Below are 15,411 nucleotides of genomic sequence, written 5' to 3' on the forward strand. Positions count from 1 at the left end.
AGGGGTTCCGAGCAACGTGTTATGTAACATTGGATTTTTATTTAAATCAATAATAAAGGGTATTTTAGTGGTATTCCGGTACTTTCCGAAAAAAATATTTTAGAGTTACATAACTTTTGGGGCGGGGGCGTATAGGAAAACGTTACGGCGCGTTACATAGAGGGGGTGGGGGTGGGGGGGACAAAAATCTTCAAAAGTTGCGTTACGTAATACTTGAACGGACTCATAGTATGGGCCTACCATATCGACGATAGTGCTAAAGCAGTAAGTCTGGTGGTTCAACACGCTGGTGAGTGTCAGATCTCCATATACTTTGCCCTTTTCCCAAATCCCAAAAAACAAATTGGTATTAAGTAAATTTTATTATTTATTTTTTTGTACGATTCCGATAACTTGAGCGTATGGTGTATCATCATTTTCTTGTTCTAAGATGGTTCTAGAAGGTCTTTCGGATAGTTCCAGATCTGCATAAATTACTTGATTGGAAACCTGGAATACATGAAAACATTAGTTAACGCGTTTTGAGCCGAAAATGGAGGCAAAATTTATCTGGCAAGTTGCAACAAGAAAATTAATGACGTCAAAAAGATGGTCATGGAATAACTCCTAATTGTCATAATGAATTTATTATTACCATGTACCTGTTGTAAATGCATTCATGTTCGCCTACGTGATTATTATTAATTTTATTTTACGAAATAAAAGTTACATGTTATTTAACAACTTTTAGCACACTAGTCTGTGTGCCAAATTTTATCCAAATCAATGCAGGTAACTACATTTATCCTGTTCCTGAGAAAAGGGTCTTGACGGACAACAAAGTGATCCTATAAGGGTTCCGGTTTTCCTTTTGAGGTACGGAACCCTAAACAACAATTGTTGTAGAGAATTGTATGATCTACAATTTTTGTCTGACTTATTTTTCGATAATACCTAGTTTCAGAGAAAAATGGGAAAAACCGGAATTTTTGACATTTGACCTTGAATAAAATCTTTTGCACACACAGGATCGATGGGGACTTTTGACATTTTATTGATAATGACGTCCTGTACCAATTTTCAGCTCTATGCGAATTTTTCCTAACTCACAGTTTTTTGTCTATTTTGACTGGACTATTAGTAAGATCACTCACACTATCTCGGTTACGTGGTGGTTGAAGCTTGGCTCGTCTTTTCTTTACCACATATAGAAGACAAACAATGCCCATCAACACGATACATACGGTTACACCCAATCCGATCCCAATTATACCTAAAGAAGCAAAATTATATACAGGGTCATTTTGACATTGCGTTACTAAAATGAAATCACATACTTATCTACTTGGAAACAACACTTTACATTAAGTTATTTGCGCCCTAGAGACAAAATAAGAAAGTTTAAGTTTCGATCAAAGTAAATATTAATAAAAAGTAATTTTTAATTTTACGCGCCCTAATGCCACTACTAATACTCTTAGAGATCTCATCGCGGTGGTAACATCATACTTGCAGTCAGAAATACACTCACGCACACACATAGTCGCATTAAACTACAAAATGACAAATAAATCAGAAAACTAAAACCGGGATTTTTGGTGAAAATGTTCGTTATTAAAAGATGATTTTTGGCACAATGTCACCAATGATGAAGACGAGTATGTGAATTCAATTAGTAACGCAATGTCAAAATCACCCTGTATATAAACAATGTTTTTATCGCTGTTTAATAAAGAGACGAGCATAACGCTCCCCTGTTGGTAAGTGACCGCCCATAGACAGTAGCAACATACAGAACTTTCAGTTGCAGATTAGCTGGTTGTAGGATATATTTTATATCACGATCACTGTAATAAGGTATTAAAACATATAGTGGCCCATGTAATTGTATAGCGTTCCCGAATCAGCCTGTGTATATGCGATTCCAAATGGCCAGCGTGTATCGACTGTGAATAATTTCTCGTCAGTCGACTTTCTATTGGACCCCACTCCACTTACCATCAGGTGCAGTGGGTTCACTTTGCTGTGAGCGTACAAAAAATAGTAACTGACATTCTATCGTCTAACGGTGAAGGAAAACATCGTGAGGAAACCTGCACATCTGAGAAGTTCTCTATAGGAATTTCGAAGGTGTGTGAAGTCTACCAATCCGCACTAGGCCAGCGTGGTGGACTATGGCCTAATCCCTCTCTGTAGTAGAGGAGGCCCGTGCTCAGCAGTGGGCAAGTATATAATACAGGGCTGATATTATTATTATTATTATTACTCTACCATCACTCTGAGACAATAGATGTTAAGCCACATAATGTCCAGTAATTACGCTGGCTACAATGCCCTTCAAATCGGAATATAACATTGCATTCACACTGCTGAGTAGTAGAAGAAATGATTATTGAAGTGATGCCTAACCAGACAGCAAGTCAATAAAAGGTCTACCATTTCATTCCCATACAATTTACCCATCAATTGTCAAAGTAATGCGTACCGAGAAAAAGTAACATTAAAATTGCATCTGACCTGGCAGGATCCATTAAGATCCCATCAATATTTATATTATAGTTTGTGTTGTGATAAAAATAATCTTGCGAGGGCAATGACGTATATTCTATAGACACGAACATCTATATAAACTATTTGTTCAAAATCAGAACTAAAATGGCAACCAAAACGTCACTGTTAGAACCTATTTATTCACTTGAACAACAAATTTTACTTATTTGACTAATATTTTTTATTCAAATACAGGTTTAAACTTAAACTGTCATTTTAAATTAGAATGCCACTCAATACACAACCACAGGCATCAATATTGACACCATACTAAAATCAGTTTGAATGGATGACAGTTCAATTCAGTTGAACACAATGAATGATCGAAACGCCAAATATAGTATGTAGTACATAAATATTGATGTATGAAGGTATTTGTGATGCTTTTTGCTATGAAAACATTGAGCGTTAGACCGGAGCAGTTAGTCCCTTGACAGTTGTAAATCGGTTGGTTGGTGAAATATATAAAAGTATTTCTGTAGTCAGTGATAATATTTATTTTAACAAAATTCGCTTCACTTCCTATCTATATATTCCCAATTGTGAAAGTATATCCATTGAAGTACTTACTAGTGTTTGATAACTTTGAGGCATTGTGTGTATTATTTTCCTTTTGCATCGGAATATACTTGAATATAGTCTTATTATAAATTTCTCGTGTATAATGTGCCTCTTCTCCGCTCTCGTTAATTTTGTTGATGATTACACAGACATAATATGAGTTAGAATCGGTGGCCGGCAGAATTTTCTTTCCTTCATAGGAACCTGTATTCGTTTCATCGTTAATATTAATATTGAGTCCAAATACAGATTATAGTCAGCCGCAAAAATAGCTGAACAAATCCGAAACTTCAAAATGCTTCGGTGGATTAAATTCAATCGATTTTTTCTTTATCTAAAATAAAGTAAACTATTTGGAGTTAATTTTAGCGAAGAAAAATGGATACGGAGAAATAAGTATATTTAATTTTGAATTTGTTCATTTATTTTTGTGACTGTACTATCTAGGAATGATTAGTTATTTTTTATTATTTGAAAATGAAGATTTTTACTTTCATGGAATATCTTTTAGTTTTTCTATTTCTATTGACATCTGAAATACAAGATTGTGGGGATCCAGCATATCTGGTGCGTAAATGGTATTATTTTGCGTTGACTTAAATAATTTAAACCAAATTCAAACTTACCTTTAGAGTTGCAAGTAAATGTAGGGTGTTCTTCATTATATTCAATAATATTATCATCAGATTTCGAAGTCCCTGAAATGAATTATATTATATATTATTAACATTATGGAAACAAACAGAACAATGTATTCACAAAGTAAGGGTCTTTGGAAGTTCACTGCTGGATATAGGGCTCCTTCAAAAACTTCTAGACCGACCTGTTAGAACTTATACTTAACCAACCTGGATTCATGATCAATTCCTTAATATCACTTTGGAGTGTATTTATATTCTCTCCATCCATTGTACAGTATATACTAGACTTGTTGTCTAAATCATCTGCTATAATATTAAAGTCGAATTTCCGAATCGTTCCTTGTTGTGGTATTATGTGTTGATGTCCTGAAACTAAATTATCATTTTGCAACTTAAAACTATACAAATTCACGCCTTTATTCCCAAAGGCGTAGAGGCGGATCTGGTGCAACCATTTTCTGTGGTATACTAGAATATGTGGCACATTTTGGGACAGATCCCATGATGTGATAGGGGGCGATCTTACCGTCCTATTTGGCACAAATTTGGAAATCCGGGCTGATACTTTATTGCTTAGAATGACGAGACGACCTTGCCGTGCGCCTGATGGTAAACAATACGACCGCCCATAAACAGTAGCAACACCATCCAACACCTTGAATTAAGCATTGTTCGGTATATCACTGCACTCGCCAACCTGCGACGTGATGTTAAGTCTTATGTCCAGTAGTTACACTGACTACAATGTTCATCAAACCGCTGCTTTGCCGTTTGGCGGTAGAAATAGATATTGCGGTGGTATCAGGCGGATTCTCACATATGAGAGACCTACCAGTTTTCGCTTGTGACGTCATTTCACGACTATTAAAAAATACTCACTCCACTGATGGATGATTTTATTACGGTACACTACGTAAACCGGCTCATGTAATACATCACAGGAAAAACGCAATCTATCGCCAACATCATAATAGATGGTTCCTAGAAAAAAAATAAAAATTGTAACGAAATGTAGAATTTCACTGTTAAAATAACGTGCGGGATAGAGAATAAGGCCCCAGGTATCCTGGAATCGAACCCTAAGTAATATTTAATTTCATAGCCCATAATAATATCAGCCTTGTATTACTAATATACCATCTTGATGGACACGGGTCTCTTCTACTACCGAAAGGGCCTTAGTCCACCACGCTGGCCTAGTGCGGTTTGGTAGACTTCACACACCCTCAAAATTCTTATACAGAGCTTCTCAGGTATGCGATTTTCTTAGGATGTTTTCCTTAACTGTTAAAACAATCGATACTTTTATGTCGAAAAAACTCTATTACTTATAAAGTTATTTCCAAAGAGACAAATTTTCCAATCACAAGAATCAGAACACACACTATTTTGAATAATATGATGGTATATGTATCTAAATTTCAGCTTTCTTACCATTGTAGGTTTGTTTGTCATTTACAAACACTTGCAGAATTAATTTCGGTTCCTCTGTAAAAATGGAAACACTTAAAATTGTAATCTAAGTCAAAATTTTATTAAATTAAAAATGTTTTCATTGGATATAGTTTTTCATGTTAATGCAGAGTAAAATGTATTCTTAACTTAAATATTACTTTATTTTGATTTTGAAGTTGCTGGAAGACGTTTGTATAAGCAAGCAAAAACTAGATCGTGCAATATTAAAAATTATTATTTCCATTCGACTACACCGTTTTTGGAAGTACGGAATGGCAAAAACTACTAGGTGGATTATAAATACTGATAGACCAAGTCCTGAATTTACTTGAAGGTTACTTTACAAATATTTTTTTAAGCTTATCAACAATGAAAAGTCGAGAATATGTTAATATAAAAGCAACTGAAAATAATGATTTCTTATGTTTACGCGAATGTAAGACATTTAAATTAAACTATTATCGGATTTTATTGCGATTTTAACATTCTTTAATTAATATTCTTTGAAACGTTGGGACAAAACTAAAATATTAAAACCGCGATACATCCGAAAAATACTTTAATTTTAAAACATCTGCAAATATATTTAGACATTACTAGGATTTTCTTGCGACTCCATGGGCGTATTTGTTCTTTCTGTGTTTAAAAACTCCTCTATGCGTCTTCTCGGGTTCATTCTATGTCGCGCATGACATGTTAATCCGTGACTTCCATCTGTCAACCCATTTAACCCAAATCAGTTCCAGTGTTTACACTAACAATTATATAAGGTAGCCTTGACAATGCGTTGCTAAAGGACACCACAAACTTATCTTGAAAACAACACTATAATAAGTTACTCGAACCGTAAATGTAAAATAAAAAAGTGTTTGAATAAATAGATATCAATAGAAAGTAATTTTAATCTATGCGCCTTAATGCTATTACTACTATAAGAAATTTCGATGCAAGGGCAACATCACACTTGCAGTCAGAAATACACTCATGCGCAATTCGCACTCAACTATAAATTTATCAAAAAATTAGAAAACTAAAACTGGGATTTTTGGTACAATGTTCATTATACATGGATAATTTTTGGTACAATTTAGCACAGGTAAATTTGAGTATGTGTTCCCACTTGTTAAGAAAAATGACCCTGCATGAACACATTAATAAACACAACGTTTACAATATTAACAAGAAAGCATAGTACATACCACAAAAAATAGTCACCCAAATTATCCATTGTGGTAAATATTTTAGTGCAGAACACATATTAATCAAATTCATACACAAAATACTAATTTAACTGATTAAGTAATTTTCAGTAGCACAGTTATAAAGGCGTGTATTCACTAAACATTGTTTAATATTCAACATAAATTTGACACATACACCAACATATTTTACACCAATATTTTATTAATGATGTCGCTTGATCGCTTGAAAACAACTTAATTGGTTTCGTCCCGGCGCCTGCACGAAGCAGCATTCGATTTAATCGCGCGATCGAATTGCTCTAACAATTTACTGAATATCAGATATGACAAATATCGTACATGATCGAGAGTTCATGTGAACGATTGTTGACTACCAATAACACTAACAAAACAAATACAAATGTTCCGAAAAGCAAGCAAGCACTTTGACCATGCGATACAACACATAGATAGCTATATGCGTAAATAATAAAGGAACTTATATTCCGCATCATCTGTCTCTTTTTAACATATTCTCTCTTTTATTAATAGGTTTAATCCCGTTTTCCTTGTGCGCAATAATTGTTATTTATTAATAGATTTATGCATTTAGTAGAACTTTAATTTGTGCTCCAAAGGACACGTTATTGCTAAAAACAATATCGAACAAAACATTTGTATACACTGCCGCAAGAATCGATGGCTGAATGAATAAATCCCTTCCATTTGAGTTTTGACCGCAGCGGCCAATCTCAGCGGAGATCAACCAGGTACGCAGGTAGCCCTGCAATGGTATCGTACGATAGAAAAAATGTCCGATCTACTGAGCAATAAGCTATACAATTAATTTAATTTAGTTATAATAGATATAACAGGGAAAAATATAATGTTCGTCCGCCACAAATACTTATGTTATAGAAATAAACAATCAAATTTTCCTTTTTTGATAATACAAATATGACAAATAATACAAATATTCACAGCGTCGATGGCGTAATTGTATACATGGTACGAGTCTGTAGACCTACTTCGAAAAACGAACACCGAAACGTCGTTCCGAAACGAAGAAACAACGAACTTCGGATTTAACCCTACTACCAAATTACTTCGTATCCGTCATCGTTCCTTTCGGAACCATAAACAATCGTTCGAATGAAAATATTGTGTCGGATTAGAGATGTATATCTTCAAAAACCGTAAATTTTTACCTACTAAGATATTCTTGTGAAAAAAACATATAAATTCGATGTCTAATTAGGTTTTCTGTAATATAACTATTATTTCATAACTCTAAATATTTATTAGTTACAAAATAACAAATATTTTTGTTGATTTTGCAATCTACGGTCTTATTGCATTATGTTTTAATCTGTGGAATATTAGAATTTTTGACAATTGATGGACATTGACAAGTTGACTGGCGAAAATCACAACAAATTGGAATTGTAATTTACAAGTAAAATTATTTATTTTATTGGTAAGTTTATTATTAAAATGTTATTTACTCGCTTTAAACAAATGATCTTTTTCATTGTAAAGGTAGTTATTGTGTAATAACAAGTAAATTCCTTGGTTTGATCTATTAAAGAAATCATTAGTTTTGCCCATCGATATACACAATGGTTTTACAGTAAAATTTATTGAATCTTTCTATGAATTTTATTATTTTTCATCCCAGTAGGAATAAGAACCCATATATTTATGTACCCTGTGTTAGGATGTTTACAATAAACAATTAACATTTTTCTTATGATTCCACCTAACAGTTTCAAGGAGAGTACGACGACGAGTGCACCCAGCGACACAGGCGGACCTCTAATCGGGTCCTTCGCATTGACTGAACTGAAAAAAAAAGAAGTACTGCAGGGGGTTCTGAGAGAGTTAAAAGAAATGAATAAAAAAAATTAAAAAACAAATATAAAAATGATTGTAATAATGTTTTATTTTCCGATAACATATATTTGGTAGTTAATCTTCCATGCGTGATGCAGTGTTGGTTATGGCAGCTCTAGCAAGTTAGTAGTTGTTTAATTATTTGATTCTGAAACAAGAAAACATATTATGTTTAAAGTCTAATAAATTCAAAGTCATAGGCACTTTGTACAAAGGATGGTATAAAATTCATAAGTTTTCTAATGGTTATATGGGTGCAGTCAATGCACCCACATACATTCTGCCTGGAATTACATATTTATGAAAAAATGAGAAATTATTAATGGCTTGTTTAACCTAAGTAAATAAAGTGTTTAAATTTATTTTAAATTTAAGGCTTATGCTATGTGGATGATACTTAGGTACTTTCTAAGAATGATTAATATCTATTAACTCACTGTTCTTTAATAAGAGTCCTTTCTTGTCGGTTTTGTGGAAATTTTATAAATTTAGTCAATATATGAGGCTGACTCAGACACTTGCCTGAGGCACTCAGAGACTGTTTGCTGGGCCATGGACCCATCTATAATTAGTTCCACAGCTCCCTAACAACTCCTAGAATAAAAATGTAGCGCAGTCAAAATATGAAATTAGACAAATATTATATACATTTTAGTACAATGCATCAAAAAACAAAAACAAGATCATTTAGACGTTAAGAATACTACAATACTAATACCAGCTAGGTTCTTGAGAAAGGTAGAAAGTAATATTTCTTCTGTAGCTTACCTTAGTGGTAGTATCAATTCCCCGTATATGTTCTTTGGAGGAATTAGTGTACTATACACAACTATATCCTCGCAGATGGTTTCAAAAAGGGGTGGCAAAGTCCTATAAGCTCTTACAAATTCCATGTTACGAAGGTTTTACGCAGTTAGAGACGCTTCCAACTTCGCCCAGCACTTTCCTATCGCAACAATTCTTCACACAGGAGTTATTGAGCAATTTTCAAACCTCTGGAGTACCAAACGAAAATCAAACGAAAGGCTTAGTGCTTTCGTAAAATTGACGCTAAGATCCGTACGAAGAAACGATGTATTTTATGTCAAATGGGTTTTCATAGTGCGGTCAACGAAAGTAAAAATGTCATAAGTGTCAAAATCCGATTACGGATCCGTCGTCGAATCCGTCATCGGATCCGTAACACTTCGTAGTAACAAAATGTACGATCCGTCATCCGAAACTACGGATTTCGTTTTTCGAAGTAGACTCTCTGGCCCGCCGCGCCGAGCGACGGCCAGCGCGGCGCACGCGCATGCGTTTCGGAAGGAACAATTAGTCAGCGCTAATTCGGTTCCGACGCGAGACGCTTATCGCTTGACGCCTTACAATTCCTTGTGCCCAGCTAATTCGCAGCTGCTTAATTTTGTGTTCACTTCTTTTCGTATTTATTGTTATATGTACTATCGCTCTCTTCTACTTCTATTTTTTGTGTTGTGGAAAAATAAACTCTTTGTGATCGTCATACGGACTGATTTTATTTAACGACCCGGCAACGTATATTGGACTTACGATCATCATTTCACACTTCCCCACATTTTATTTTCATACAAATATTCCATAGTAGGTACTTGGAATTATGTATTTGTTTATTATTAAGGGTCATTTTGATATTGTTCTAATAAATAAAGTTTCAAAATCGGTTCAGTAGTTCCTGAGATTAGCGCGTTCAAACAAACTCTTCAGTTTTATATATTAGTATAGATAAGAACTAGTTGGAAGTACGATAACCTTCTGTGACCTAATAATTGCTGGAATGTCTTTATTTGAATCTGAATGATAACGTATCGGTTTGATATATCTATCTAAATATACAAAATATAAATGTGTATGTTCCGTGTGGACTCGAAAATGGCTGGACCGATTTTAATATTAGACAAGAGGTTCCCCAATATTTTTTTCTCACAGACCACTTTGAAATTTTGCTAGTTCCAGTGGACTCCTATAAATAAATTTCTACCATATTCCCCACAATATGAAGGTTTTTACATATACCAAACGCTGAATTTCTTAAAATATTATCTACCTACATCGATAGGCGAAGTCAAGCCAACATTTTGGTTATTTACTATCAAAACCAGATAAATTTTCGCACACCCCCGGTTACGGATTGTGAATCCCCATTTTTTTGCTCACGCTAACGTAGACTCCCGTCTCCCACGGGCCTCTGGGGGTCCACCTGGACCACTTGAAGAATCAATACATTAGACATATGTCTGAACCTGTGAACTTTAGTAGCGATCTGATCAACACATTTTTTTTGCTTTTTATCATTTTTGTGACTTCATCGGCAGGTGGCTATAGATATTTTTTTTAGGGCTTCCTTGCAGTCAGCACTGGGAGAAACTTGCGAGCGGGATACTTCAACCCCTCAGCTTAGCGAGTGCGAGGGCCTGATGAAGAGTAGGGAATGAAATGAGGAAGGAAGAGCGGGAGAAGGATCGGAATTTACTATGGGATGAGCAGACTGGAGGAGGAGAAGAAATGTTCGCGAGCTCACATAGATGTGAAGTTTATCAATATTTTTTTTTGGGAGTTTAGTATATTTGTAAAATGTAGATTTTGCGAACGAGTAACACTTCAGTCGTGACCATGAAGAGCTGCAGAGTTCGAAACGTCAGAAGAAAATTTAAACATAAGTAATAAAATCCAAAAACTAGTTTTATTTCGAAGTCAACATTCGCGTAAACATAAGAAATCATTATGCAGGGCTGATATTATATTCGCCTTTGAGTTATAGCAGTTTTATTATCTTCAGGTCTACCGGTTACATTTATATCTTATCGCACATTAATAAAACGTTCAACTCACCGTTCACGTATCAGTTGCCGCTTTGATGAAATATGATGTTTAAATCTAATTTAATGTTTTTGTTATTTATAAATTTTAATACTTCGAGGATAAGAGAGTGAGTTTGTATTTGTTATCATATCATATATTAACAGCACTTTTAAGAAACAAATTTATCGATAGCATAGCAATGTGGTTTCTATACCTGGGGCTGTAGCTAAGATGCCTACCTGCAATCGTTAACGCTAACGTTATGTATGAAAATTATATATGGTAGCGATAGACTCATTGCTGCGTATGTCATTCACATTTTAATTTTCTGTTTTTTATCAGCATTAATGTTTGTAGAACGGTATAGTAGCTACAGCCTCTGATGTTAAGTGAAGTAAAGCCTAAAATAAATATCGACTGACAAGTGATAAACTATAACAGGTGTTTCCGCCGCAGCATGAAGAAGCATCTTAATAGACCGACATGATTGTGTGGAATGACAAGAGATAGCCAGCTGTTTGTATTCGATATTCTATCTGGACGGCATCGTGCTAACCACCAGGTGCAGTGCAGTCACATTGATGTACCAAAATATGAAAAAAAAGTTGTAGAAAAAGAACGATTGAGAACAAAGCTTCTTTGACATGCTTAATTTTGCTGGTGGTTGGATATATTTTATACGCACCCAGATAACAACCACCGTAAATAAGATATTAAAATCAAGGCTCCGGGATTAGCCTGTATATATCCGGTTTCAACAGGCCGGCATAATTGTATCGACTGTCTGAAGCATCAATAGGCGTTGCTCAACGACAGACTGATTTTTTGCAAATTTACTTACTACTACCCGCCACCGTATTAATATAGTAGGGGACCGGCCTATGCTTGATTTTGTACATTATTCTATGTGTAATGGCTTTAAATACGAAAAAGAAGCACTTCTGCGAAAACAGCATAAAAATTGGTTAAAAAATGAACGAGTAATTCATATTTAAAATATTGTAATGTGCAGGAGTGGGCGCGATGTGGGGATATCGCTTCATCTCTTTCTTTCGCACGGGTCGTAATTCCCGATGACGTCACATGTGGATATTTTGTCTCTTTTCTGTTTCTTGTTAATTACCCCTTCCACCGAAATTCAAATGCTTATAACTTGTTAATTTTTCACTGGATTTTAATAATTTCTTTGGTGTTATAATTTATATTATGTAAATATTTGATAATTGTTAAGAACAAAAATGAGTCCGGTACCCTGTTACGCGCGATCGTCACACTGTCAAGGGGTAACCATCTCTCGTCAGTCAACATTCTATTGAACCCCACTCCACTTACCATCAGGAGCAGTGGTGGCCTCGTATAAAGAAAATCTTATCTTGATTAGTTTATTCACGGAATCAGATTTAGATTTAGATCGTGTGTTAAAACTGCTGTTAATAATTAACCACAATGAAACTGGAGTAGACTGTTATTATATTCAAATTGTGTTTGCGAAGGTTTCGGTTGCATGCGCTTGCGCACCGCAACCTTCGATATTAGGGAGAGTTGAATGGCGGAGTTTTAGTCAGTAGGAGTTATACCGGTGTGTCCGGCAGAAATTCGTAATGAAATGATTTATTTGAACCCGTAAAATGTTATACATGTTTATACACTGCGTGTGCTCAATGCTTTGTCCAACCAGATTGATGTATTTTCATGCTCTTTGACGGAATTCACATCGGCCGCTTATGTAATAGTAAGTAATAATAAAATATTATAATAACTATTGTACTACACTATTGTATTGGGTATTACCTGTAAAATAGTTGTATGTGGAAATAAATAAATAAATAAAATAAAAAAAAAAAGATTCCGTCCATATTAACCCTAACACCAAGTAAACCGTAAACCACCGTAAACGGATTTCTCCGTGTTAAAAAAGGTTCAAGTCGTGTTATCACCGTTTATTGTTCGTGGTAGTCATTTCGCTTACTAAGTAACTTGCTGTTTTCAGTTGCATAAAAAAAAACATGTGTAACTAGATAATATAACATCCTAGCAACTGAGATCCTTGTTTGACGAAATTGAATCGCATTGAGTAAAATTATTATCGCAATCACTTATCATGAAGACTTTGAGATTTGCATTCGGTATTAAGTGTGGAAATTAACTGCCATTACGACTTGAAGATAACATTGTATAATCGAATCAAAAAATATTGTCGCGATGATATTTTTTTGGCCATGGATAAATGAGCCCCCTGTTGCTGATGATAAGCGGAGTTCAGATATCAAGTTTTAGGAGATGATTACCCGTCGCCAGACGATACAATTATGCCGGCTTGTTTGAAACTGGATATCAGGTCTATCCCGGAACGAAATACGTGGGCCACTATGGCGGGTTTTACCATATATTACCATCTTATGTGTGGTGGTCCCTATACGGGCGGATACAAATATTCTTCTATTAGCTTCCAAGAAAATATTGAACGGACTGATGAAATAAAACAATATAATATAAAAATAAATTGAAAGTAAGTTAATACGTCGTAGGTCTAGAATTAATAATTAATGTTTCTGTTATGAATTAGTTGTATTGGGACTTTTTTTATTGCAATATGTTTCAAACTGCTATTACAACTTTGTACGCATCAATTGTGTGATGTTGTTAATATAATTATGACATTTAGATTGCCTGCAAAGTTGCCTGCCTGGGTGACGTAGTTGTATTACGGTATAAATGCAGTGCTGAGGTCTCAGGTTCGTTCTCCGGGACGGGCAAAGTGGTATTGGTATTTTTTCTCAGTATCAGCCTGAAGTCAGGAATTTATAGTGTATGTGTATAGTCTCGGATCCCATTACATCATGGATATACACACAAACAGGGTGTTCCAGTTGCGCCTCTGCCTACCCCTTCGGAGATAACAAGCGTGAGGGTGACATTGGCCGTGTGTGACATTTGGGTTATTACACAACGGCAAGAAAACAGCTTTACTCAAATAAGTCTGTGTATTTGCAGACAACATAAACGTGATCATTTATCTTATAAAATAAACTGATCAAGTTCAAATCGAAGCTGTTCACACTGGGTTCCGTAACTCAACACGATAAGACATATTTTATTATTTTCATTAAAAATAACTTATAAAAATATTTTAAATTAATGGACACTGGAAAACTAATAACACTTATATACACTATTTATATTTATAACAATGACGTCAGTGCATGCAATACAATAAAAATAACCATATTAAATGGTACATATAATACTTCAGCAATTCATAATATTAATATGTGTGTAAAAATGACGTCACTGCCTACAATACGATAACGCGTACTAAATGACAAACATGATACTTCAGTAGTTTATAATATTAATTTATGCATTATTTTCGCTTCATGACGTCATTTTGTATATTTTTCAAGGGAATCGTGTGGTTTGTCCACCCTTGAACTATTTTTATGATATCTTTATTTTTCATATGGCGCTATATAATTATTCAAAAGTGCCGTGTGTGTGGTAAGGTTTTCTAAAAAGGGCGACAATTCTTTGATTTTGCTTGGGCACCATCTTCTTCTCTTTTTATTATTATATTTAGTTTTGCTCGCGATTTCGCCCGCGTCGAAGAGTTTTTTCAAGATAAAAGTCCTGATATATATTGTTCCTTGGACAAAACGTAGCCAATGTGCTTCCCAGTATCTAAAATTATCTCCATAACAAATTTAATCGAAATCCGTTCGGTAGTTTTTGAGTTTATTGTGTACAGACAGACACAGTGACGGATTAACACATACTAACTTTCGCCTGCGGTTCCGCCCATGTATTTTTTTTTTATTGATTTGAAAGACGAGACGCGCTTGCCGTTCGCCTGATGGTAAGCGATACGACCGCCCATAAACAGTAGAAACACCATCCAACACTTTGAATTACAAAGTATTCTACTGCGATCGCCATTCTGAGACATGAGATGTTTTTTTTCACGTCCCCCTATCCATGACAAGGGATCTTTGTATTAGTTTTTTAATTTTTTACTTTTTATTTTTATATTTTGTCTTTTACTTATATGACATGACATGAGATGTTAAGTCTAATTATGTCTAGTACACTGGCTACAATGTCCTCCAAATCGGAACACAACAGTGTCTACACACTGCTGCTTGGTGGCACAAATAGAAAATGCGGTGGTAGGTACCGCCTGGTTAGGTAACCAGGCGGACTCTCACATATGAGATACCACCAGTAAACAGCTCCGTAAACGTCACACAGACAAACGGCTTACACAACATTATTCTCTTATCTTATAGCATCAATACACGGATCTCTAAAAACAATACACTCAGATGATACAATAC

At 34.9% G+C, this 15,411-nt stretch overlaps 1 protein-coding gene and 1 long non-coding RNA gene across 5 annotated transcripts; both read right to left on the minus strand.

Annotated features, from left to right (window-relative positions):
- Nucleotides 1–343: 343 nt before the first annotated feature.
- Nucleotides 344–6,900, minus strand: LOC119191820. 4 transcript variants are annotated; one of them, XM_037445687.1, is made up of 9 exons: nucleotides 6,564–6,896; nucleotides 5,784–5,900; nucleotides 5,166–5,219; nucleotides 4,611–4,712; nucleotides 3,939–4,103; nucleotides 3,717–3,788; nucleotides 3,100–3,294; nucleotides 1,134–1,252; nucleotides 344–489 (listed from the first exon to the last, which is right to left on the minus strand). In XM_037445687.1, exons 1-9 carry the CDS (start codon nucleotides 6,658–6,660, stop codon nucleotides 364–366), a joined length of 1,047 nt encoding a protein of 348 aa, XP_037301584.1. In that variant the 5' UTR covers nucleotides 6,661–6,896; the 3' UTR covers nucleotides 344–363. The 4 variants fall into 4 exon arrangements, with proteins under 4 accessions (XP_037301584.1, XP_037301585.1, XP_037301586.1 ...); XM_037445688.1 differs by having other exon boundaries at nucleotides 6,386–6,895; XM_037445689.1 differs by lacking the exon at nucleotides 5,784–5,900 and having other exon boundaries at nucleotides 6,386–6,900.
- A 1,385-nt stretch (nucleotides 6,901–8,285) lies between these two features.
- On the minus strand, nucleotides 8,286–9,374 carry LOC115455579. The gene is made up of 3 exons (XR_005113538.1): nucleotides 9,029–9,374; nucleotides 8,698–8,854; nucleotides 8,286–8,408 (listed from the first exon to the last, which is right to left on the minus strand). It is a non-coding gene; the product is annotated as an uncharacterized LOC115455579 (long non-coding RNA).
- Nucleotides 9,375–15,411: the final 6,037 nt, after the last annotated feature.

The sequence above is a fragment of the Manduca sexta genome, unplaced genomic scaffold (assembly GCF_014839805.1).
Source record: "Manduca sexta isolate Smith_Timp_Sample1 unplaced genomic scaffold, JHU_Msex_v1.0 HiC_scaffold_1957, whole genome shotgun sequence".
Taxonomy (NCBI): domain Eukaryota; kingdom Metazoa; phylum Arthropoda; class Insecta; order Lepidoptera; family Sphingidae; genus Manduca; species Manduca sexta.